Raw genomic sequence first — 25,881 nt, 5'->3', positions numbered from 1 at the left:
AACAACTGCGCCAATTGTCTATTATTTTCTTGAATCATTTCCTGCATACGCACTGCCAACGCATCCATTTCTGCCTTTCTATCAGCCTTGTCAGCCTTTCTATCAGCTTTGTCAGCTTTGCAAATCTCCTGTAGTTGGGCGACCTGACTACCCAATTCCTTCACGTCCCTTGCTAACTGCGATTCCTCTGCCATATCTACTGACCTCGTTTTCATAAGCGTGTCGACCGTGGGCTCTGATACCACTTGTAACACGCCTGTTACTCTCCTAAGGCTTTAATACAGAAAATAAGGAAAAATGAGGAAGAAGAAGAAGAGTTGAAGATGAAAGAATAGATTTTTATTGAAAGAAATGGCCTGTTCGAGAAGGCTACTCTCCTACCTTGGCATTCGAGGTGCCAAGAACCTCCATTGTTCAACAGAACAGATTACATCCGAATCCCTTCTCTCAGCCTTCCTCTCTTTATTTATACAACTCCAAACTCAACTAACATAACCACTAATCAACTACATTCTAACAACTACGTTCAACTAATCAAGTAATCAAGTGACTAACTAACCATCCAACTATTTCACTTATTACAATTCAGTCCTTCCGGCTACTAAGGACGTGTTACAGAAAACGCAAAGAAAAACAAGAGGATTTTGTATATTTATGTATATAAACTTCTTTACAATGGTAGTTATCTTATCAGCTATGACTTTTCAGTGGTAAAACTTTATTTTTTGGAAAACCCTAAAACAACTAATATTATAAACACAAGTTAGAGATATTTTCTAAAAAATGGACTTTTATTATTAAAAGGTTAGTTCGGATTAAACTTATTGAGCCATGGACTAACATATCCACTTGTAAAGCTGTGGTAATTTTACAAATAATATTGCATGAGATGAGATATATGATGAAAACCCTTACGCTTGTTTAGGGTGTTATGGTTGAGGCTAACAGGAGCCTCAATCTTTTGTTATAGACTAACTTATATTAGTCTATTACTTTTATATATTTGATGTGTAGCATGTGGCACATTTTGGATAAACAATGTTAGAGTTCTGTATTTAAAGTGTGTAATATCAATGTCAATGTTTATTTAAATTGAGGTTTATATAGAAGCTTTGATATTTTTATTAAGATGATATTGTGATGCTAAAAGAAAAGAAGAATTTGATAATGATATTCTGTTGCGAGATTTGTGTATTATTTATAGGAGTAGCATCATGTGGAAAATCCAAATATTTTTCACTTGCAACTTAATAATAAGTCAGGGCGTTACGCGCATGAACACAAAGGGAGGGACAAGCATGTAGGACTGCCCATGCATTGGAACAACGATGGTAGCTAGTGGTAGGTTCACAGTGGTGAGTTCGACTCACACTGTGCTTTGAAAAGTTGTGGTGCCTCGCTTTGGAAGAGAGAGAGAGAGTTGCAAGAGTAATGAGATAGTGACATATTAGGAGTGCTTTTATGTCAATGTCAATAAATTTTCTATTCCTATAAGAAATGAATAGCTATTCCTCTCATTTTTTGGAGGAATAATAACTATTCCTTGTTTTGAGAGATAGATATTCATGTGGAATAACTATTCCCAAGAGTAATAAGTTAACCAAACGAATGGAATAACTATTTCACTCTGACGTCTAATACGCATGCCTAATGTGCCCTTAGACTAGTTAGTCTTGTGCCATTGCGAGGGGAGACTACAATTGTTGAGCTTGAGGGTCACAAATGAAAGGTATCATTATGAATTATGGATTCGGTTTTTTTGGCCCCTTAATTAAAAAATCCGGCACTTGAAGAAAGACCAAAAAACTCATTATTTTCTACAACCCAAAGAGGACAATGTTTTGCCAAAACACCCCTAAAGAGCATTAGCAGCTTCCCTTAAACTTTTCCTCAATTTAGAGAACTAAATTACTTTTTGCTTATCTATTTAAATGCACTTTACAATAGTTTCCTTTAACCCTTATTTTTTCCCTATACTATTTAAATATTCTTTAAATTAAATGTTAGGAGAAAGAGAGAAGAAAGAAAAATCATTTAAATATTGTTTCGAATAATTATAGAGGAATGAGAGATGAAATAGAAAGTTTTTTATATTAAAATAATATTAAGGTAACCATTTTTACTTTCTTAGATGTAGGGTACAATTTTTTGTTTCATAAATGTTTCATTAGTTTAGGAAATAACAAGAATATCTAATTCAAGTGATTTTTTATGAGTTTTTCCTACATCTAGAAAAGCAGCGAGACTGGAAAGGGGACAACATTTGGAGAAGGGGAAGCAACATTTGGACTACATTGCCAAATAATCACGATTGCTAATCATATATAATGATTTTCCATATTTTCCAGTTTCTCAAACAAATTACTTCCCACGTACAACCATATATAACTGCAGCCTAATTAATTTTTTAAAATAACCAAGAAACTTTAAGCGTAATCTTTACCACTTTCCTCTTATTGTTTACAACATAACAAAGGTGTTGGGGAATTACCATTCCTGGAAGTGGACAAGTCAGTAACCGAACTGAGATCGGGTTGAATTGACCAGCTTGAAGCGATCCAGTCGGACACAAGAAGTTCGGATAGGAATTACTCAATTCAATGAATGTCCCGACCTTCGGTTCAGGAACATGTTGCCACTCAAGAGATTTTGTCCCGGTAAACACAAGAAGGACCTTCGGTGATTAGACGTCTCGAGAACGCTGTGAAGGGATGCAAGAAAGATATGTGGGACTCCGACCCCGATTGGCTTACCGAGACTCACAAGACTAAAAGTACGCGTACTCGAATACAACAGGGATTTGTAAGGACAGGGAGCCATATCGTTTATCAACTCCCCACATTTGCAGATTACATTATGCCGTGTCAGACATAACGGACATCCCGGGATCCCTGAAAATCTGGATTTCTGCCCATCCCTATTCCGAGATGGAAGTGGGATCCCAGGAAATCTGGAATGCATAGTCTTTTGAATAGTTCCTCCACTAACTTCGGAATTACTATAAATACATGACTCCCCAAGTATTTGAACATTTTTATTTCTCTCTTTACTTTTGCTCCTACCAACTCGATTAACTTAGGCATTGGAGGGAAGAACGTCGGTCAACCCCCGGCGTGTTCTCGCTGTTTTGCAGATTTTCCAGAGACCCGAACCATCAAGGGAGCGAACCGAGCAACTACAAAAGCGAATCAGGAGCTGACACGTCACCAGACCGAAAACTGTACCAACAAAAGGATTATTGATTTTCAATTTGATTCTTTAGCGCATTTGGTTTGTGTGTGGCTTTTATTTATTTATTTTTATTTTTAACAAGTAGTTTTCGTTTTTGGATATTTGAGGATATGTACAAGCAGACATGTGAAGGAATATAACAGTTGGTTCAAATGTCGCCCTTATGTCTCCATCAATTTCACAAATGAGGACAATAATTTAAATGGGATAAAGCATAAAGAAGATGGTATGTAAACTTGAACAGTAATGAAAATCCAAAAGATTATTGTCGACAATTCAAAGATTTTGAATGAACTATATTTTGAGAATAGAAAAATAAAAAATAAATAAAAGAGAAAAAAAAAAAAAAAAAAGTAGGAAAAGAGTGCTGGTCAAACATAGTAATTAATATTTCTTCCTCTCCTTCTTTGTGTAATTGCTAAGGTTATATTTGGTACACATTATTATTTTTTTTTTTTATAAAAATAAATAATTTTTATTAAAAATAAAAGAAATGTGGAATGAATTAATCTTAAAATAGTCATTTATTTATGAACAATGAAAATAGCTATTCCAAGTGTTAAATCTTTATAACGTATTCTAACACCAAGACTATTATATTTTACCTTCTTTTATACCTAATAAAAACTATTCATTTTTTATAATAAAATAGCTATTTCGCATATCAAACGTAACTTAAGCGTTATTTTTAATCATTAGTCAAGTGTCAAGCTCACTTAATTACAAAATTTTGAGGCAAGTCTTTGGGGAAAGACGATAAACACTAAGAGCATGTTTGTCAAAATTTTCAAAATACTTTCTTTTTTTTTTTTAAGGAAAAAAAAAATTGCTAGGATTTAAGTGTTTGTTAAAATTTAACGAAATTTGCAAAAATATCCATGCCTGAATCTTTGAAATCTTTTATATATATATTTTTTTAAAAAATAAAAAATAAACACAGGGGTATTTTGAAATTTTTGATAGGATTTAATCAAAAATTCTAACAGAAGATTGAGATTGAAACTTTCTAACAAATAAATACCCTAAATTAAGACGTATGATGTGGTGCAGGTGTTGGTGATAATTAATCTGGTTGGACCACGTACGTACAACACCAATTAAGTTGTTCAATTCATGTGGTTGCCTGCGCGCTGAAGATATGGCGTGAGTGGGTTAAATTTTAGTTAAGTAAACACGTCCCCTTCTATGCTCGTCTCCATTGAATATAATGGAGATGCATTCCCCATATATGATATATATCATATATGTACGTAATTAATTATGACCCTATTTGCATGTGTCTTGCACTCCATCCAGGGTCCTTGTTTTATCTGAATCCTCCATTTTAATTATTATATGAAAGCTATGTTTCAATCATGTTGAACATGGCTGGCTGATTTCATATCCTTTTCTTCGAATCATATATATAAGATACTCTAATACTTTACTTCCACCAGCTTAATTGTCTTCTTTTTCTTCTCTATGAATCGATGGTTTAAAAAAATAAAAAAAAAAATACTGAAAAATAATATTTAAAGAAAATAAAAAATAAGATAAAAAAATCTGTTGAATTTGGTACTGAAAGTTTGATAGAATCGATTAATGTCGATCACTCTCATTTAGTATATTAAAACGGATTCTGTCAACTTTTTTAACATCAGTGATTAATTTGTTTTTCTTACTAATCTTAGGAAGTGATTGACAAATAGTTTTCTTGAATTATTAATCACTTTTAATAATTCAAGAAAACTATTTGTCAAAACTCCAAACCTTAAAAGACTAAAAATGCATTTATCTCAAAGAAAGAAGAACCCTGCAATTGTTGCTGAATAATACAAATTATGCATATATATATAACGGTGGCTATTGCCTTTACCGGTTGAGGCTCTTCACTAAATCTTTTTGCTATTTATCACCACCTTGTGCGGCACTTAGAAATTAAGGCCGACTTGTTTGTTGTTCTTTTGCAATCATAGATAAAACATTGCCTACTATGTGTGCCTTTGTCTATACTGCCTTAGCTTTTTTCGTTTGGACCCTATTATTGAGGTGCCCGCCCCTATAAGATTGTTTGCTCTCGCGTAACCCTTTTCTCCCATTTGAATAGAAAAAGAAAAAAAGAAAAAAAGAAAAAAAAAAGGAAATAGTAAATTATCATCGAAAAATAGCTTATCTATGAGATCTAAACTAAAAAAAGAGGTGGGATCTAGATACACTGATATGCCGACGTCCGTCCACGGCCATACATGTGGAAATTGTGGCTTCCAATAATTTGTAGTTCATCATTCATCCATTTCCATTCCTTCGCAGGTTCTTTCGTGGCCATACCCTTCAGAGGGCCCCTCCCATTAAATGTTCCAAGTGGATCCGGTTCCCACCCCTGCTTCGTCTCGCCTCCGTGTAGGGTCCATACCCTTCAGAAGGCCTTCTTATGTTTCTCCATCGAATAATAGGGCACCTTCCATATCTGTCTTTCTCCCTCTTATTTTGTATTGCACGTCTTCTCCTTTTTCTCATCCTTTTTTAAACGTGATATTATCACTTAATCATTGATTTTTTTTTTCCTTTTAATTAAAGATTAATTTATAAGTAAATTGGCAATATCACACCAATAATGAAGGATAAAAGAATGATGTATAGAACATCTCTTTTTATTTTCATCCAAGCCTTGTGGTACGCTCTTAATGATCAGTGTTATAAAAATTCAAAAGCTAATAGAAATTGTTATGCCAGCTAAGTGAGATGAAGGTATAATATGTAATATTACTCTTTTATTTTGTTTTGTCCTGATTTATCCAAATAATTTGTACTCGCTACAAGTACTCGTGGGCCTAAATCTTTTTTAGTAATGTTATATATCAAATCACTATCTTAAAAAAAAAAAAAAAAAAAAAAAATTAATAATGGATTAGTAATGTCATGTCAACATAGTAGAAAAGTGGTGCGATATATATCATTACTCATTTTTTTTTTTTTTTTTTTTATGAGTAATGTTATTTATCAAATTTTTATCACATAATGCTTACATGGCAGTCTCAATTAACTCTTGATTTTCTTTTTTAATAAGGGATTTGATTCCTGCATTACATCATCACAACAAGTGCACAACAACCCCTCACATGAAGGTAGGCTCCAGTGTGTGGGGTACACCCTCATGTGAGGGGTTGTTGTGCAGTTATTGTGTTGGTGTTGAAAATCTAACATTTTCCTTTTAATAAAGACTGATTTAATGGTTAGTTTGAAAGAAAAATGTTATTTACACTTCAGATGCACAACATGGGTACAACATCCCTTTACATGGGGTGGGCTTCACACACTGGAAGCTACCATCATATGAGGGGGTATTGTACCCTTATTGTGCACTTGAAGTACAAATAACAAGTCCCTTTTATTTTCAATAAAAACTAGAAGGGATTATGAACTTATGAATGACTGTCACATATTTATATAATTGAAGTTTGGCATATTTATCCCCTCTAATTTATGAGAGTCGACTAGTCAACAAAAGTCTCTCTCAGGGACGTGATCAACTTTTGATGTTGGCATTTGGCAACACTCGTAATATTATGGTTTCTAAGATAAGAAATAAAGGGATAAATGGACCTCATTTAATTTGAAAATAAATGTTAATGGTCTTCCACGTACTTTACACCCCTTAATTGTTTTATGTAATTCGATGTGTCAATTACTTATAAAAAAAAGAAAGAAAAAAAAAATACATATAATCTCTTCAAATTATCATCTTAAGTCAATGTCCCTTTCAAACTATCAATTATGTCAATCTCCTACTCTAAACTACCGAAAAATATCAATGTCCTCACGATGACAAAAATATGTACCCTTCATAAAATTATTAAAATTAAAAAAAAAAAACTAAAAGATTATTTAAAAAAATATAAAATAACAAAAAGTTATAAAAAAACAAAAAAATTAAAAATAAAATAAAAATAGGTTTTTCTTCTTTCTTCTTCTTCTTCTTCTTCTTTTTTTTTTTTTATTTTTTAAAGTTTTAGTTGTTTTTTGAATTTATAATGACATTTTTGTCTTATTCAAAAAAATTTATGGTCAGTTTTGTCCTTTTGTTAGTCTTAAGGGAGATATTGATATATTTTGGTAATTTTAGGGGGGACATTAACACAATTGGTAGAGAGAGACATTGAAAATTGAATGATAGTTTAATGGGACATACGAACTTTTCCAAAAAAAACAAAAAAAAAAAAAAATTCACTTAAATCAAGTTAGTCAATGTGAAATACGTATAATAAATGAATGTGCAAGTCGTTGCGGTTGCGATTATTCCCTCTTAACCACAATCGCTTTAGACGATTATTATTATTTAATAACCGCAACCACTAGTTCGTTTAATGGTTAACTACAACCAGCGATTATATGGTTATTGAAGACCGATTATTAACTCACTAACCTTTTTTTCATAAAAATTCTAGACTTTTTTTTTTACTATGTTCTTCATTATTGGTACATCACCGTCTGGGTTTTTAATTAATTTCTTGGGGGAGCACTATTTTGATTGTGGTTGCCAATAGGATGAAATAAGCCTAGTTGTGACATCACATGACACTGATAGAGACTATTATCTCGCAGGTTCATCGCCTCCGGACCCTCTCCTACTAAAAAAGAAAAAAAACCGGTTCATTCTTCATATGTAATAGTTGGGATGGATGAAACAAGTGCTTTTTTTATATTTTTCAGGCAGTCCTTCCAAGCACGCGAACCAAAGGGTTGATGTTACAAACATTTGGGTAAAAGGCATACCTGAAAACTTGGGTATAAGGGGAGTGTGTTTAAGAGTTTATATATATATATATATATAGTTAAGATTAAACTTAATTTGTATGGAACGCAAGGATCGTTACATACCACCATGTTTTTGCAGTCGACGTTTACGGCGGCTCACTCTATTGATACTGACCCGATAATAGCCATTTCTCTTTTAGTGACTCGACCTATTAGTACTTTAATCTGGCCTATAGGTCATTCCATCCGTAACTCGAACCGTTATGTGTTGTTTTAGCTCTTATACCAAATGATTCAAAATTTTGAGTAGAACACACATTTGAAAACCGACTTATAAGGAGAGGGTGCCCCAAAACTAGATACACATGATTAAAATTAAATGTAACCCATGTGAGACACAAGTATCGTATCAGTTGATGATAAATTTTAAATACTGGTACAATTTCCTCTATAAGGCTTCCATAGAATACAAAATGTTGTTGTTTCCATAAACAAAAGGTGTTACAACTTTTACTTTTACTAAAACTGAAACTGGTTTCAATTTTTATACATATATATATATTATAAAACTAGTTATCGGTTAACAATCTGCCTAAGCAATTATTCGGATGATATTATGCGGTTAGCGATTACTAATCGTCTTGCTTTTACATACTTAATGTGAAAAATAGTATTACTCTAATAAGTAATTAGTTATTTTAAGTTAAGCACTATTCTATTGGTAGAATACAAAGGAAAAATATGGATTATAGTTGGTTTTGGCTCAAAAGTTTTGATGATTATGCACTCCAACTCTCTAATTGATAATTCAAATCATCATTATATTCTCAATACAAAACCTTATCTGCATTACGTAATGGTGGCAGAAAGAACAAAAAGAAAGGAAATTGATTAAAAAGAAAAAGAAAAAAGAGAAGTTATATATGAGTATTTTCCTATTCCAGCTAATTTTTCTCAAAAAAAAAAAAGAAAAGATAAAAATTTCTTTTTTTTTTTTTAAATTTTTTTTTTTTTTTTTTTTTTTTTTTTTCCCTCTTTAGTGAAAAAAAGGTCTTTTCTTAGTCCTAACAAAAATGAAATTTGCAGCGCATTCTTAAGTTCGTGGACCACACCAACCACTCACACTCCGAAAAGTGTCACTCACGGACCCCTCCAACATTTAAATTATCAAAAGCCAATAAGCATCTCCACCCGGAGCGCGTGTTTCGAACTACAGCGCTTGTAATTTTTGTACGAGTCAGCAAAACACACACACATACACCGAGCCCTAATATTGACCTTTTTTACTTTTAATTATTTGGATTTCAATTATTTGATTTAATAATTAAATCCTTAAAGCCCTTAATTAGACTGACATTTCGGCCGCTTTTGTCTCACTAGCTTCTATAAAGCGCCAACACTTACCTTCACCTCAAGAAATTCTCTTAACCTACGCACCCTTCCACACACAGGCTCTCACACACAGGCTCTCACATGGACAAGGCTGTACCCGAGCCATGGAGACCCGACCCCGTCCAGTCATCGATGTTCCGGCCGCCGGAGACCCCGCGGGAGCCCATGGAGTTTCTGTCCCGGTCGTGGAGCGTGTCGGCTCTGGAGGTCTCGAAGGCTCTGGCCCCTCCACATATGGTGGCCTTGTCAAAGACCTCGAGTGGTGGTGTTAATGGCGCGACTATAATGGAGGACTTGGCGGGGGAGTTGGAGGAGAATGCTACTGTTTCTGGGAACCCTTTTTCGTTTGCTTCGTCTGAGACCTCGCAGATGGTCATGGACAGGATCATGTCACAATCGGTGAGTGCTGTTGGTGGAAATGGAGAGGACCAAGACCCAACTCAGAGCTTGCGTGTACAAATATTGTGATTTTTGGGTTTGTTGGGGTTGATCGAAATTTTGGTTTTAGCTGGCCTTTCTCTTTTTGGTTTTGTTCTCTTTCACTTAAAGGGTTTATCTTACTCTGGCTTTTTCTTATAAAATTTGACTCGTTTTCTTGTTTTGTTTTGTTTTTGTTGTTTTTTTTCTGGTGTTTGTTTCTGGGTTTTGGCTCTTGTCTCCAGCTCAGTTCAATTCATGAAAACTACTTCCAAAATACCTTTTAGATTTTAGGTGGCTTTCTATTTCGCATAGGTATCGCAAAATTTTGCTTCTCTCTGTCTCTGTGCAAACAAGAATTCTACAAAAGCTATGAACTTTCCTTTTATTTGCCACCTTTTGCCTGGCTGTGTTCTTGAATTTGTGTTTCTTTCTCTCCTCTATTAAATTTTGGTAGATGAAAACCAACGTAGCTCTGATACATACATTTATGTTCTATTTCCTACGCGTTTACTCCATTTTCAATTGTCCATTTTTGGGTCCAACTCTCTTTCAAGCACGGTACCACACAAACCACAAGGATCCTTTCCTTTCACTTTCTTAATAACTTTGTTTAATTTAGTCAAATACTAACACACCACCGTCTCTATCTTTGCAGCAGGAGGTATCCCCACGCACCTCAGGCAGGCTCTCACACAGCAGTGGCCCTCTCAACGGCTCCTTAACCGACAGCCCACCTGTCTCCCCTTCTGAAATGGACGACACCAAGGTTTCTCTCTCTCTCTCTCTCTCTTTCTCTTCCCGGCGACCACCGACATGGTCACCGGAATCTCTCTCTCTCTCACACACACTCACGGAGACATAAACATACATACAAGTCGTACATGTTATTATGCTTTGTTTTGCTCTTTTTGGCTAGAAAGCACGAACACTGGGTTTCTTTACAGAACTTACCAGTCGCAGAGCAAACATGGTCCAGGCTTTCTCTGTAACCAACGTCCTTTAATCGCACCCAGAGAGAGACTCGGCTAGTTGTTTTGCTCCCTTCAATGCTAAAGTTAATGGCACCGATGGAATTCCTCAATTCACACATATTTTTCCCAATCAGAAAGCTTGGTAACCTCGGTTCCACCCATTGTATTATTGCTAATCCAACCACCATAATTATGACCAAATTACCATCAGTCCAAATACTAACAATTTTGGCCTTGGGAGAAGCAAAAGCTTAAAGCTTCCCCCCAAGTGCATAAAACTTGCAGAGTGGGGGTTTGTACTTGAGGCTAAAATTTGTTCAAAATTGCCCCCAATTTTAGCATGTAATTTACCGGAACTGCCACTGAATAATTGTTCTTCCACTCTTGGTCCCCATTGAATGAATAATATAAGTTAGATAGATTTAAATAGCAAGTACAGGATGCATGTCACACCCAAATCCGTCCTCTCACTCTTTTGTAACAAACACGCCTCGATGCCCCGTCCTTTTTTCTCGTCCTACTTCTTTGCATTAATGTCTCCTGGACCCCAATAAACGTACGAAGATTTTCTATTATAGTTTTAACTATTTTTAATAATTTATGTGATAAGATATGGTAAAACTTTCTGTTATTAAATTAAAATTTTTAGAACTAATTAAAATTCATCCAAGATTTATCTCAAAAAAATTTAATTGAAATACAAGCTGGGTAGTGGGTGCCATCCATAGCAGTATAGCACCACTTCCTCTCAATAAGTGTATTTATCATTATTGTTGTTGGTATTCATTTTATTAATCGAGTCCTTTTAACTAATTGTTTGGTGGTGGTATTCACTATTCACCAGCGCTAATTTTGTTATAATGCAGTTTTGCCGCTCAAACAACCCCCAAAACACCCAGTTCCGTACTTCCGCCACACCCGGCGGCGGATTTGGCGTTGCCACGACAACAGGCGGCGGAGGCAAGACCGTGGGGAGGTGGCTGAAGGATCGGAGGGAAAAGAAGAAAGAGGAGACGAGGGCCCTTAACGCCCAGCTCCATGCCGCTGTTTCGGTGGCCGGGGTGGCTTCTGCTGTGGCCGCGATTGCTGCCGCCACGGCCGCCTCGTCTGGGTCTGGCAAGGACGAGCTAATGGCGAAGACTGACATGGCGGTGGCATCGGCCGCAACGTTGGTGGCTGCCCAATGCGTGGAGGCGGCAGAGGCGATGGGGGCCGAGCGCGAGCACCTCGCGGCGGTGGTTAGCTCCGCCGTCAATGTCAGGTCAGCTGGGGATATAATGACATTAACAGCCGCGGCGGCGACGGGTAATACTATATACGTAAATTTAAGTTGGTTTTATTGCAGGGGCAGTTTTGGAATATGAAATTTATTTATTTTTTGACTAAATTGTCCCTCAGCTCTACGTGGGGCGGCCACGTTGAAGGCCAGGACATTGAAGGAAGTGTGGAATATAGCGGCGGTTATACCGGTGGAGAAAGGGATGGGGGTTAGTGGTAACGGCAGTAACGGTAGTTCCAACAGTAGTTACAGTGGTGAGCTTGTTCCTGAAGAGAATTTCCTGGGCATCTGTAGTAGGGAATTGCTTTCTAGAGGCTGTGAGCTCCTCAAGCGCACCCGCAAAGGTAATAATTAATCTCTAATAACTTTCATATATCATTTCAAAAATTGTAGCAGATAATTTGTTTGTTTATTATTCGATTTGCTATTGCTCTTTGTTCATCTGGGAAAATTATTGAATAATCTAAATGAAGTGTTGGAGATTATATATTTCTTAAACTCACAAGAAAGGGTGGTTGATTGTATGCAGGGGATCTTCATTGGAAAATTGTCTCTGTCTACATCAACAGAACGAACCAGGTAGTCATTCTATGCTAAACACTATACTTTTTTCTCTGAAATATCCAAGCACTTGAGAATTATTTTGGCATCAATTAGACTTTTGGTTATGAGTGTGAAACGATGGGTGAAAAGGTTCAGGGTGAAAGTTATGAAAAACTGAGCCTTATGAAATAAATGGCTCTTTGTTTCTTTGTTTCTTGTCTTACTTCTTTGGAATCTTTTTAATCTTTGAAACTTCTTTTTGTGCAGGTTATGTTGAAGATGAAGAGCAGGCATGTCGCTGGGACCATCACAAAAAAGAAAAAGAGTAAGTTATTGCTTTGTCTTTTCTCTAATAATTTGAACAGAATTGGAGGTGGGTCTTCTTCTATTTGGGGATTTGTGAAAGCAATTGGCACTAAAGGGAGAAAAAGATCAAAAGGATTCAACTTTAATTTGGATCTCTTTTGAATTTACAGATGTGGTGGTAGAGGTGATTAAAGATATGCCAGCATGGCCCGGCCGCCACTTGCTGGAAGGCGGCGAGTACCGCCGATACTTTGGATTGAAGACGCTGTTGCGCGGGGTCGTAGAATTCGAGTGCAGGAACCAGAGAGAATACGATATCTGGACTAAAGGTGTGTCAAGGCTCCTCTCCATCGCTGCTGAAAAGAATAACAAGCATAGAGTTTGAAATGTCCTCTGCTCTTGACACTACGCTTGGGGGAAAATTTTGGCCATTGGCAAAGTTGGGGGGACGAGGATTTTTCATGGCCCTATGAACATAATAGGTATCTTAAAGCTTAATTGGTGGGGCAGGTGTTTTTTGGTTCCTGTTGTAAAAAAGGAGAAATTAAAAAGATTAGTTATTATCCAAATGGGTCACTTTAGTGTTGGGGGAATATTTATGGAGCTTTTCTTTTAGTTTCTGAATGGAGAAAAGTAAAGTGAATTAAATCAAAGTAACACCATGTGAACCCAGTCTTTGCTGTTTCATTGTTGATATATAAAAAAGAAAAAGGAGTATCTTGGACTGGGACAGTCAAAAAGAGAAGGAAGGAACAGATCCAAGCATAATTTTAGAAGATAAGGACATTGGGGGGATTCTGTGTGTGGGTTTTGGCTTGTTCCTTTGATTGTTTTTGGCACTTAGTTTAAGAGACTTTAAGGTTTCTACTGTGCTGGAACCCTGATTGTCTTCTTCTGTAATCTTCCACTTTATATAATAATTATGATTGGATTAAGTGAATCAAGTTTTGTGACAATATTCTATTAGAATGACATCCGCATTGTCTGAGAATGTGTGTGAAATTAAGTAAGTTGAAGTTAAAGATCTTTTCAAAATAAAAATATTAACGAGCTCCTAAAAATATAAAAATAGTTTTCACCTTTACGTGATATTAGCTTACAACCCCCGACATGCACTATGCATAGGTTTTTGTCTTAAATTCTTCTTAAGAAATCTTAAGCTGCCAAAGCCGCATCTTTGAAGAATCAAATATGTAACGTAACACACAAAATTACCTCTTGAAACACATTACAAAAACTTTTCTAAAACAATTATACTAATAAGTACTTATAAAATAAAATTATATTTAAACCAAAGAATATATGTTTCTACCTCAATGAATTGATTTGCTCTCTTCGATTTTTTCATCTCATATCTATGAAAATAATAATAATAATAATATCTTCAAAAAACCTCATGTATTTTTTTTTTATTTAAAAAAGAAAAAGATAGACCATTTTGAATTGAGGCTTTGCTAAGATCTGGTCTTAAAGAGGTTTTGCTCAATCTCTCTTTTGGCAAATCTTAAGGTGCAAATTGCTTAAAAGATTCTTCTCATGACAAAACTACAAACACCAGGAGATTAAATACAAACAGAAAAATCAAATATACATTATTGCAACAAAAGATGATTGAACTCTAGCACCTAGCAATTGCAGGCGCGACGAAGACACGATCCTCTTTTTGCCAAAGACATTTGAGTATTTGTATAGATTATGTAACCCATTTTGTGTATTGGTAAATAATTATAAATTTTTTAATAAAAAATGTTCTTCATAAATACTTAGCTAAAAGTAAAAGATTAGAACCGAATTTGTGTATTTATAAATATATTATTAAGGAATAATACAATACTATTTTAAGCAAACTTTGGTTCTTCATAAATACTTTATGTAATTGAATTTGTGTATTCATAAGAGCAAAAGCTATTGCTAGTCTCTCACTATGTATATATGGTAAGAGAGGGCATCTTCCTTTTCTTCCTCGATCTTCAATGTCAAATAACACTTCTCCTGTTCTTGGCTTATGAGCATACTCTGTTTATCTCTTCAAGCTTCAAATAAACCTCTTTTGAGTACGGGTGTGTTTTGTCTCCCATGAGAGGCTCATGCATGCATGGCACCGCCAATCTCAACCAAGCTACTTCCGCGCATTTTGTTAATTCCCACGATCTTAATTTCATCAGCTTCCTAATTCTATCGACATCATCCCATCTAATTATCTGTCAATACTTGCATACATATTTGACAAGAGCACATAGTTCCGGCCCACTAGTTTCTGGTTCTAATTGTATCAAGTGTTTGAGTGCAACTTCCCCTATCTATCTCCAAATTAATTTCCATGAACCCTCGCTGCCCCAAGTAAAGACATCCACAAAATTGCGTTCGGTTTCATGGGCATGGTCCGAACCCTTTCCGGAACTAATCCCTCAAGTTTCATCTTCTCGTAAAGGCTAAAGTGGCCGATGCCCGTAATTAATCGTGAACATAAAACCCACCAATCATCATCACATTGCAACACAATGTGTCCCTTTTAAGCAATTTGTCAAACAACTGGTATGCTAAATCCAGACACCCACATTTTGAGTACGTATCAAGTAGTGCGGTTCCCACAAAGCGGTTCAGCTTAATATTGCTCTTCAAAATTTAAGTGTGCGCCCATGCACCTTTACTAAGCGCACCCAAATCAGCACAAGCACTAACTAAAGCAACTATGCTAACTTCATTTGGCCTAATATAAGAAAGTTGCATCTCATTGTAGAAACACAAAACCTCTAACGACAAATTAACTAGTGTCACAAGAACTAGAACTAGCACTACGTGCAAATGTAGCTAACATAGAGCTCCACGGGGCCAAATCTGGTTGGCCAATCTAGACACTATAACGCCCCGCCCTTAAATACAAGGGCGGAGGTGAAAATTATCATAATTACCATGCAACGTTACAACTAATATATCCTTAAATAATCAACACAACGGAAAATACCTGTAATAAATTTTTACTTTTAAATTGACCTTATATATATATATATTAATAAAATAAACCAGAGCTTCTATATTATCATTCAATCACGACACATCATTAAATACAATCACTACGTACAAGTTACTACAACATAAAGTTCAATAAACATGTACAATACACTACAACATGCCGCACTAGGCATCTATACAACATAAAGAGAGATTAACTTAGTTTAAGTTAGTGCCTTACCAACTAGTAACTCAAAGTACTTCCACCAATGACTTCTAAGATTGCACTCAATCTACAACACCCGACGCAAGTACTTACAACAAAAGCAAAATCTATGCAATTGTGAGGTTGTTGGGTCACCACAATAACACAAACAGATACGTGAGTCCACATTTCTAAGAAAGAGTAAGAGCCTTTGAGCATTTCTAAATGACCAATTTTTTTATAATTTAAAGGCATCCCTAGCGTTTACAATATCGGCTATGTCCATGTTTCCAAATGTTGAGTTTAATTCATAAAATTTATAGCTATTAAAGTAAACTTAGGAGATACTATAGTTAACGTACACATAAGATTTTTCCTTGGGATAAATATACTTCGGTGCCTTGAACTAACAACCATGTGTTATTTAGTTATATGAACTGACAAATGTCACACTTAGGTCCCTCAAATTGACTTTTTTTTGGCAACTTAGCCCATCCGCCAATCTTACCGTTATGTTAGATGAAAAATCAAATTTTACCAAAATAACCTTATTTTAACTATTGAAAAACCAAAATTACCCTTTCTAACCGTTAATTAGAAGAAAAAGTCTATTTGTTTTAAAAAATAGAAGAAAGAAAAAAAAATAGTCTTATAAGATTTTTGGGATAAATGCAAAATCAGTCCATGTGATTGGCCTAAATTACATATTACTCCTTATGATATAAAAAATAATTTAGAGGTCATCGGGGTAGGCTAAAAAAACAATTTAGTCCATGCAGTCAAAATTCGTCAAAACACTTAAATCAAGTATTTTGATGGAATTTGACTGATAGGACTAAATTGTTATTTTGACTTACCCCGATGACCTCTAAATTATTTTTTGTCTCAACAAGCAATTTGTAATTTAGGCCAACCACAAAAACTGATTTTGCATCTATCATGAGATTTTTAAAGAAAAAAAAATAGATTTTTTTTCCTTTCTTTTTTTTTTTTTTTAAAAATATTCTTTTTCTAATAATTAATAAATATAAAGGGTAATTTTGGTTTTTTAATAATCAAAATAAGGGTATTTATGGAACATTTTTGTCAAATTTAATTTTTCATCCAACATAACTGTCAAGACTGGCAGATGGGGCTAAATTGCAACAAAATGACAGTTTGAAGGACCTAAGTGTCACACCTATAAATTCATGGGACTAATAAAAAATAATTGTTAGTTCAAGAAATTAAAGTATATTTATCCTCCTTTCCTTTATCTTTTCCATTGGAATTAGTCATATATAAGCATTCCACTTGCGGAATGCTTGCCCAACAAGCAGAATGCATGCATACGTGCATGGGATTTGATTCATATACAACACCATCACAACAACCACACAACAACCCCTCACATGAGGGTGGGCCCCAGTGTGTAGGGTCCACCCTCATGTGAGGGGTTATTGTGTTAGTGTTGTAAATTTAACATTTTCCTACGTGCATATCTAAGCAACAGGCACTTCATAAACATCTGTGAATTACATAAATGTCATGCTATGCAATACAATGTCCATTTTCATGATCAATTATCCATTAGAGTTTAATTCATCTCATTTTGCTCTGGGATTGTTCTTATGTACATGTCATTGCCTTTTGTTTGAGGAATGTTAGACATCTCCACACTTGTTCTAGAATTAATTTGGTTATAACCTGATGTGTCATAATCTTATGAGATTATAACATATTTCTCAAAATGATATATCTTATGAGATTATGACAGATCAAGTTAAAACTAAATTCTAAAAAAAAAATAAAAAAAATTGAAATATCTACCATTCCTTCTCTTGTTTGCGGTCTAAGGGGATGTTCTCTCTTATTTGACATATGAGAATTGTTCATCTTTAGGTGGATTGTTCCCCTTTTTGTGTTTTGAGAAGTACTGCTCCTCTCGAGATCGATCCATGATGCTACTTATTATTTGTTATCAACAGTGGCTTCAAAGCCTATTTAAGTAATTCTATAATATTACTAATTTATTTAAGATCTAAGGCCTTAGGGTTATTTTGGACATATCCTTAAACCATTTTAATCATTTAATACTTCCAAAATCCATTTAACCAATTTCAGCCACCACTTTGGCAATTCCAAAACAAATCCAAAATCATTCCCACTTTCTAAAGCCTTATCTTTTTTTTCTTTTTTCTTTTTAACAAAATAACCGAAGTTACCGTTCATTACTCTGAAGAGGACCAAAAGCAAATACAATGAATAAAGAGACATCGACAACTTACACACTAAGTCAAAAATATCTGACTTGGGTGCTGCCTACAAATAAATAAATATTACAAAAATAAATGTTTGAGCCACTTTTTAACAATAAAGCACCTCTCTAACTAAGAAAAGAGAGTTGATCTAGCTAACAAGCTATAAAAAATCCAATAAAATTTTCAGAAAAATATAATATATTATTTATTTTTTTCCTCTTATTTTCTTTCATCACTTCTACTCTTTTATTTATTGGTTTTATCATTCTTTATTTCTTTGATATTTGATATCATATACTTATTAGTAGATGCCGTTGCTTTTAGTTGATTGTTGTTTCAAATTCCGGTACTTATGATCATCATCGTCCTGTTGATTTTAGTACACAACTAATTAAATCATAGTTACAATCGAACATCTTACAAGAAAGATAAAATGTATTAGCCAAATTATCTATCGAAAACAATATATTAGCAAAATTTGAATTTTGATTAGTAATTTTACATCTCAAAAAATTAAGAATGATTTTTAAATTAATTTTGTAGTATTTAATTTTAAAATTAAAAAGATGTCATTTTAACTTTTTCCTTTTTACCTCCACCCTCAATTTTCATTAAACTTCCCTGTTCAGGACCTCGAATACTATACATTGCACACATATTTTACATTGGCGAAGTATGTAAGACTATTTTTACTTGCCGTGGGAAGACTATTCTATATGGCTATGTCGCACTATTCTATTTGGCTACATGGGAAGACTATTCCTCGTAGATATATCTGGTTACTTGCCGTAGTTTGACACTCGATCTTCTATAAGACTATTTTTAGCTTGGTAGGTAATTGAGAGCCTCTCTCTCTCTCTTTATATATATATATATATATAAGACTCTCGTGTGCCATGGCCTATGAAAATTCAAGTTAAACAGCATTTACTAGAGTGAGGAGATGGCATCTTCAAGTGCTGAGCAAGACAAGTATCGTAATTACTTAAGTGAAGAAGAAACGAAGAACACCCAATGGAGGTTTGGTCTCCCTGACTATAGTGTTGTCAACAAGCTCTTTGAAGAAGGTAGAACTAAGGTCTCCCTCCCTTTATCTCCTTTCTTCTGTTTGTGTGTGTGTGTGTGTGTGTGTGTCTCTCTCTCTCTCTCTCTCTCTCTCTCTCTATATATATATATATATATATATCAGTTTGATCTGTAACTGTTGAAGTTTTTTGTTGAAGATATGGCCTCCTGGGTCGCTTGAAGAAAAGGTTCAGTGGCTTGTAAAGTCATGGGAAATGGAGATTTTCCATAAGACCAACATTGATGACTTCAAAACCCTTGATCCCAAGAAGTATACTTTCAGCTTAAATGGTACTAATATATTTATTACAGAAAAAAAACTAGATTTCATAGCTTCCAAGGTTATGTTCATAATTAGCGTGTTTTACTATAATTATCAGGAAGGTAGGCTTTAAACTTGGAAGAAATAGGCAAACTTGGGGGAGGCTATAACCCGCTGCTACAGACCACCCTGCCTGAGAAACTCAAGGCCTACAATCCAGATGGGGAAACGGCAGAATCATCTCATCGGACTTTCACTACAACGTTCCCTCGCGAGTTTGCTTTGGAGATTCTCCATGTTTATAGTGGGCCGCCGGTGAGTGTGTACAAGTTCATGCACTGGGGTTATGTGGAAGGCCCTTTCAAAGGCCATGCCCCAACTGGAGAAAGGGTTGAATTCTATGGAATGACCATTTTTGAGGTTACCCTTCAACAATATCTTTCATTTTCTTCTTGTTGCATGTTGTCATGTCTATGTTGTGTAAAACATGTTGAGATGTTCTACTAAATCTGTATTTGTCTTATTTACCGTAATTGTTGTATTTTGCACAACAAAACAGGTGGACTAGGAGATGAGAATTGTGAAGGTGGAGTTCCTTTACGACCCTGGTCAGTTGCTCGGAGGTCTTCTGAAAGGTGTTAGCTTGAATGGTTTTGCCGAGGAGGCGGCTACAACCTGCCCTGTTCTAAGGAAAACAGGGTAGAACAGGGCATTTTCAATCCGCGCTGCGTAATAAAACTGAAAGGTTTCATGAGGACATGGAATTTTCAGTCTGCTGTAATGTAATAATAAATAATATATTATATTTTCCTGGAGCTGCTCTTGTTGCTGGCTAATATATGTGAAGATGTTTAACAAATGGTTGTATTCAGATTTTCAGCATCATATTCTAATGCGTACGTATCACAAAGAGTATGTCTACTGAACTTCGTAAATATGTTTCAGAATTGATATATTACTAAGGTAATATGCCGGCATGAGTACGAAAAGAAACAAAAATACAAAGACGGAGGGTTAACTCAAAAAATTGAATTGAAGTTCTCAGCAATTTTTCTTTTACTATAAATATGACTAAATTATTTGCAAGAAACATATCCTCCGTCTTATTACAAAGTTTTGTTTTAACAACTTTTGTTGTTGAAAATGCTCATTCGATAGTTGCTATATATAGACACCAAAATAATCAAAGTAAGATGAATCAATTTATCAATAGATGGTAATTCTTTGATATTTTTGTGTTTCTATCAGTTTCTATCAGTTCTTGATCTAATTTTGCAATGGAAGACAAATTTGTAGAAGAAGAAAGCTCAGCCAAACTTTCGCCGGCGACACAGATGGAGATGCCGTTTCCCTACGATGCGTCTTGTGTTAGCCTATCTGCCTGAAGAAACCAAAACCAAAAAAAAAAAAACACCCACAAAGCTCTATAGCCCTAGAATGACTAGGAGATCCAAAGCTCCATAACCTTAGAAGGATTAGGAGAACAAAAGCTCCATAGCTCTAGAAGGATTAGGAGAACAAAAGTTCAACTGGATCTAAACAAAGTCAGGGAAAAAACAAAAAACTTTCATAGCCATAGAATGACTAAGAGGGAAACACCATTGGGGGAAGGAAGCGTGGAGCCTCCCTCCTCCTCAAACACCTCTCTTCTTTCTTCTCTTTCTCTCTAGGGCCGGCTCTTGTGCGGGTTATGAGCTACCAAATACAAATAAAAATAAACCCCAATATAATTTCTACATATTTGGCCATCTATAAAAACAAATCCCAACACAAATCATACTTGAAACACACCCTTTATTATCTCAAGCTTGCTTTATTCAAGCCAAGGCACGGAGAAAAGAAACCCATTGCTCAATCGGTTGGCATCCAAAACACCAAATCAGAATTTGCTCAACCTGACATCATACTACAAAACCCAGAATCATCTTCAACTTAGAGAATCAACATCAAGAGCCAAGATTTCCCATCAAAATATCAACTTATCAATTAATTGATAATTAATTACCACACTAACTTATTTTTAATTTCTTTATCACTTAAAAATTCTATTTCATAAATATATCGCCATTTAATTAAGAGCAAATCATTTCATCACTCCAAAGAGCAAAGTTTAGTAGGTCAAAATGGGCCGCCAGCCGGCCCATTGAAAGTTGCAATCCCACTGATTTGTTCATTGGGCCTCTCAACTCCTTTGTTCTCTATATATATAGCTCGGCTTAAGTGTTAAATCGTACTTGAGAGGCGTTTGGAAAGGATGCATAAAAAGGGTAATGTGTTCTAAAATTAGATGATAATACGATTGTAATTGAGCTTAGTATTAAATCTTTAAATTTGGTATATTTAATTTTCTTATCACCAAATTATATAATTTGTTCAAATACCGTTTATTTATCAAATATATTTGCATTATTCCGAATTCCATGTATATTTTAAACCAAATTATATAAATTTGGTTTAAAATGACATCTACTTGGAAAATGGAAATGACGAGGTTCTTAGAATGAATATTCACGAAAAAGATAACACACTCAATTTAAACCGATCTTATCTACCATCTATGTATGCAAGAAACAATAGGTTCAAGAGCCATCGATCACATATATGGATGTATGGATGCAAAAATGAAATGGTCAAAATAATAAACATATATATATACAACCAATCAAGCGATCAACTATATGTCTATATCAACTATATCAAAAAAGTATTCCATCCAAGTGATGTTAAAGAAAATATGATTACATTTGGACAGTAGCCCGTAACAGCAAGATAACAATCGAATATATCACAAGATAATAAAAGAAAACAAGATATAAAGAAAATATATATGTACCATGGCTAAACACCAAAGCAAGTTCAATAAGCAGGTTGGAAATGGGCAATGGAATCAGGCACTCCGAGTTATGTTTGTGGTAAGCATATGTGGGATATGAACCAATGAGTGCAATAACGCGGGCAAGAAAGGTGTTGCCGAGGAAGTCGGTGTTAAGAGTCTCATATTGTCAAGGTATATTTGGATTATAGGCTTCATAATCTTTGAGTAAACCTCTTCTTTTAAGGTACCTTTTGTAGAAAAGTAAGGCTCAATGAACTTTATTAATAAGGGCGCCAAGAGCTAGAGTGAAAGGAGTGACCCATGCATGCTAAAAAGGATTTTTCTGCGTGCAAAGTGGCCCATATTCTACTCTGTTCCAAATCCAAAAGTAGTGTATAACAGAGCATTGCTTCATATGCTCTGTAGAAAACCTAATAGAAAAACAAGAGATGAGGGTGATTTACAATATTAATTAATAATAATTATGTATTAGAGTCTAGAGATGAGAGTGAGTCCAAATGCTGGAAGAGCGAAAGATCAAAGTTAAAGATATTACTTGAAAATAGGAGATAAAACTTACAAAGAGATAAGAATAAAATGTTATCTACACTTCAAAACTAATTTGGTCTTCTCTGTTAAACAACGACAACTTGAGAGGATATCAAATAATTAAGGAGACAAAGTCTTTCAAAGAACGAAATTAAATTTAAAATATAAAATAGTTTTAGGGTGGCTATATATATATATATATGACAAAAGTAGCATTTTATGACTATTTTTTGTCATTCAATATTCGTCTAATTTAATTTGATCCACCCAAACATATATCGATCTATAGATGGCAAAAATCGACCCTTATTTAAATTTAATGTTGGTTTAATTCCATCCTTCCAAACATAATTAAACAGACACATATGGCAAAAATCAACGTACGTAACGTGGCACAATTTGTAAGGGGTACGTAAAATTCGGAATGTACTAGTCCTTATAGAAATTAAAACAGAAAGCCTGGAACGGTTTTGGCCGCAAACTCACCAGTGAAATGCAGCGGTGCTTGTGAGGGCCACGCCGCTTACACCATCACGTGTGGACAAACGAACCCACGTGACCCAATGAGCTTTTGAAAAATATATATGGAAGACGTGTGGAATGGGGATCCTAAATATCCGGCCACCGCCAGCTGCCCTCATGCACACACTATATATACACAGCCCAACTCCTATGGAAGTGCAAGTTTGACACTCACATTTCTACGCTGCATTAATTAAGTATTCCCTAGCCTGCTTTCTGATTCTTCAAAGTTCAAAGCATTCGCGATGACTACTTCGGCTGTAATGCAATCCATCTTGGCCAGCCCTCTGACCCGTGTGGCCAATGGGTCTACTAGGGTGAACCAGTTTCTTCCCAGTTCTTATGTGCCACGGTTGCCAAGGAATTCTAGCGTGCGAGTGCGGTCCATGTCAAAGGTACGTAAAATCTCAAGCTTTCTCTCTTATTTTTCTCAGGTTAAATATTACAGCTTATTTTCTTATCTATAAGCTAGTAAGAAATGACCCTAACAGTCCGTTTTCTTGGCTTACAGGAAGACCAGCCAACACCTGTTATTAAACAACAGCCACTTAAGGTACGTAGTCATGACCTTTTTCCCAAGAAATAGCACTACGATCCTACCTTTGTCGTTACATGCATTTTGACAACGTACGTGCGTACGTGTTTTGCTATCAACAGGTGAGCACCAAGTTCTCTGACCTGTTCGCATTCGGTGGGCCCGTACCGGAGAGGATCAACGGCAGGCTAGCCATGGTCGGCTTCGTTGCCGCGATGGCGGTAGAGCTATACAGGGGACAGGATTTGTTTGTCCAGATATCCAACGGTGGGATCCCATGGTTCCTAGGAACTACCATTTTCCTAACATTTGCATCTCTGATTCCTTTGCTCAAAGGGGTCAGCGTGGAGTCCAAGTCAGATGGGTTTATGACTTCAGATGCTGAGATGTGGAATGGGAGGTTTGCCATGTTGGGTTTGGTTGCACTTGCCTTTACTGAGTACATGAACGGCGGTGGAACCCTTGTGTAGACTCAGATCTTGCTTATTAATTAGAACCCACGAATAAAACCATATAGCTCCATCCTCCATATATGTAAATCGGAAGCAAGTAGTACTGTAAATCGGAAGCAAGTAATACTAGTACTGTAGTCTTTATTTTTAAAGCGAAATGAAAATATATTTCCCTGTAAATCGATCGGAAGCAAGTTTTGGTTTTTCCATGTTGGGTTAATTTGGTAGCTAGTGTTGTCATAAGGGGCCTTAATTAAATAAGCTATCCACCTTGCCTCCCCACGTGTCTGGGATGTATTTAAATCGCAAATATTAAACTATCTAACACCGACCAATCAATCTAGAGTTTTTGTGCCACGTACACTAATAGATCACTCACTAGGAGTGTTCGATCACTAGGGTCTAATGGTCTATCAGTCACGTACCCTCTGGTAGCTATTGATCACCCAAAGTCCACAATTGTCCAAGTGCATGTCATTTCATATCCCCCACCTTTTTTTTTTTTCTTTTTTTTTTAAAAATAAAAAATAAAAAATAAAAAATTCCACGCCAAACCTTCCCTCTTATTATTTATTAATCTTTAAGCCTTAATTAAGGATTTTTTTAACACAAGTTTAAATTGGGGTATTACTCCAAAAGTTATGACTAACCCAAAACGATCTCGTATTTCACACCATCGTTTGAAAAAACTTTGAATTTTTTTATTATAATTAAATTTCGAAAACACTTTTGATGAAACATCTTGGAAAAGAATTGTAGAAATATTTTTTCATTCCACTTTAGGTTTGGATTTCGTATCATATATCATATACAATAGCATAAGCCTTCAAGAGTATAGTTTAGAATTGTAACAAGTGAGAATTTGAAATTGAGACAATGGCATATTTAAAATTGGATCGGGCTTTTAACTTGGGTTGCATATATTAAAAATTGAGTTGGGTATTCTATATATATAATAGCAAAAACCTTGAGATATGAAATCTAGGGTTCCTAAAATCTTGAGAAGTGAATTTTGTAACGTTAAAATTGTAATAAGTAACATATTTCAAATTGAATCAGGCCTTTACCTTGGGTTGTTGCATATATTAAAATTAAATTGAGCATTCTATATAATATATATAAAATCATAAATCTTGAGAAAGAAAATCTAGGGTGCCTAAAATCATGACAAGTTAAATTTTTGTAGTGTTAAAATCGTGATAATTGGCATGGTAAAATTGTGGCAGCTGAAATTGTTATTTTGTGATTTAATGTTTCTTTAATTTGAGCGACTAAGGATTAAAAAAGCTATACATGACATATTAGCCTATACATTGAAACTGAAGGATGAGGAAAACAAACAGATAAATCAAATTAATTTGTTTGCCAATAGATTTGTAGGATAAGCTTTTATATAGTAAAAATTGTT

The 25,881-nt window shown here is 35.1% G+C and overlaps 1 protein-coding gene and 2 pseudogenes across 2 annotated transcripts; all 3 read left to right on the top strand.

The window, feature by feature from the left end:
• The first annotated feature begins 9,363 nt into the window (after nucleotides 1-9,363).
• Nucleotides 9,364-13,832, top strand: LOC133875168 (VAN3-binding protein-like). 2 transcript variants are annotated; one of them, XM_062313205.1, is made up of 7 exons: nucleotides 9,364-9,756; nucleotides 10,436-10,543; nucleotides 11,615-12,053; nucleotides 12,147-12,371; nucleotides 12,557-12,606; nucleotides 12,838-12,895; nucleotides 13,047-13,832. In XM_062313205.1, the coding sequence occupies exons 1-7, from the start codon at nucleotides 9,439-9,441 to the stop codon at nucleotides 13,259-13,261; spliced, it is 1,413 nt and encodes a 470-aa protein (XP_062169189.1). In that variant the 5' UTR covers nucleotides 9,364-9,438; the 3' UTR covers nucleotides 13,262-13,832. The 2 variants fall into 2 exon arrangements, with proteins under 2 accessions (XP_062169189.1, XP_062169180.1); XM_062313196.1 differs by having other exon boundaries at nucleotides 9,366-9,756; nucleotides 10,433-10,543.
• Nucleotides 13,833-19,183: 5,351 nt separating this feature from the next.
• LOC133858222 (pathogen-related protein-like) lies at nucleotides 19,184-20,303 on the top strand (annotated as a pseudogene).
• Nucleotides 20,304-23,731: 3,428 nt separating this feature from the next.
• LOC133858889 (early light-induced protein, chloroplastic-like) lies at nucleotides 23,732-24,596 on the top strand (annotated as a pseudogene).
• The last annotated feature ends 1,285 nt before the right edge of the window (nucleotides 24,597-25,881 follow it).

The sequence above is a fragment of the Alnus glutinosa genome, chromosome 1, assembly GCF_958979055.1.
Source record: "Alnus glutinosa chromosome 1, dhAlnGlut1.1, whole genome shotgun sequence".
In the NCBI taxonomy this organism is placed as follows: domain Eukaryota; kingdom Viridiplantae; phylum Streptophyta; class Magnoliopsida; order Fagales; family Betulaceae; genus Alnus; species Alnus glutinosa.
Note: the sequence above shows the minus strand (reverse complement) of the source record. Positions and strands in the feature narration are given on the sequence as shown.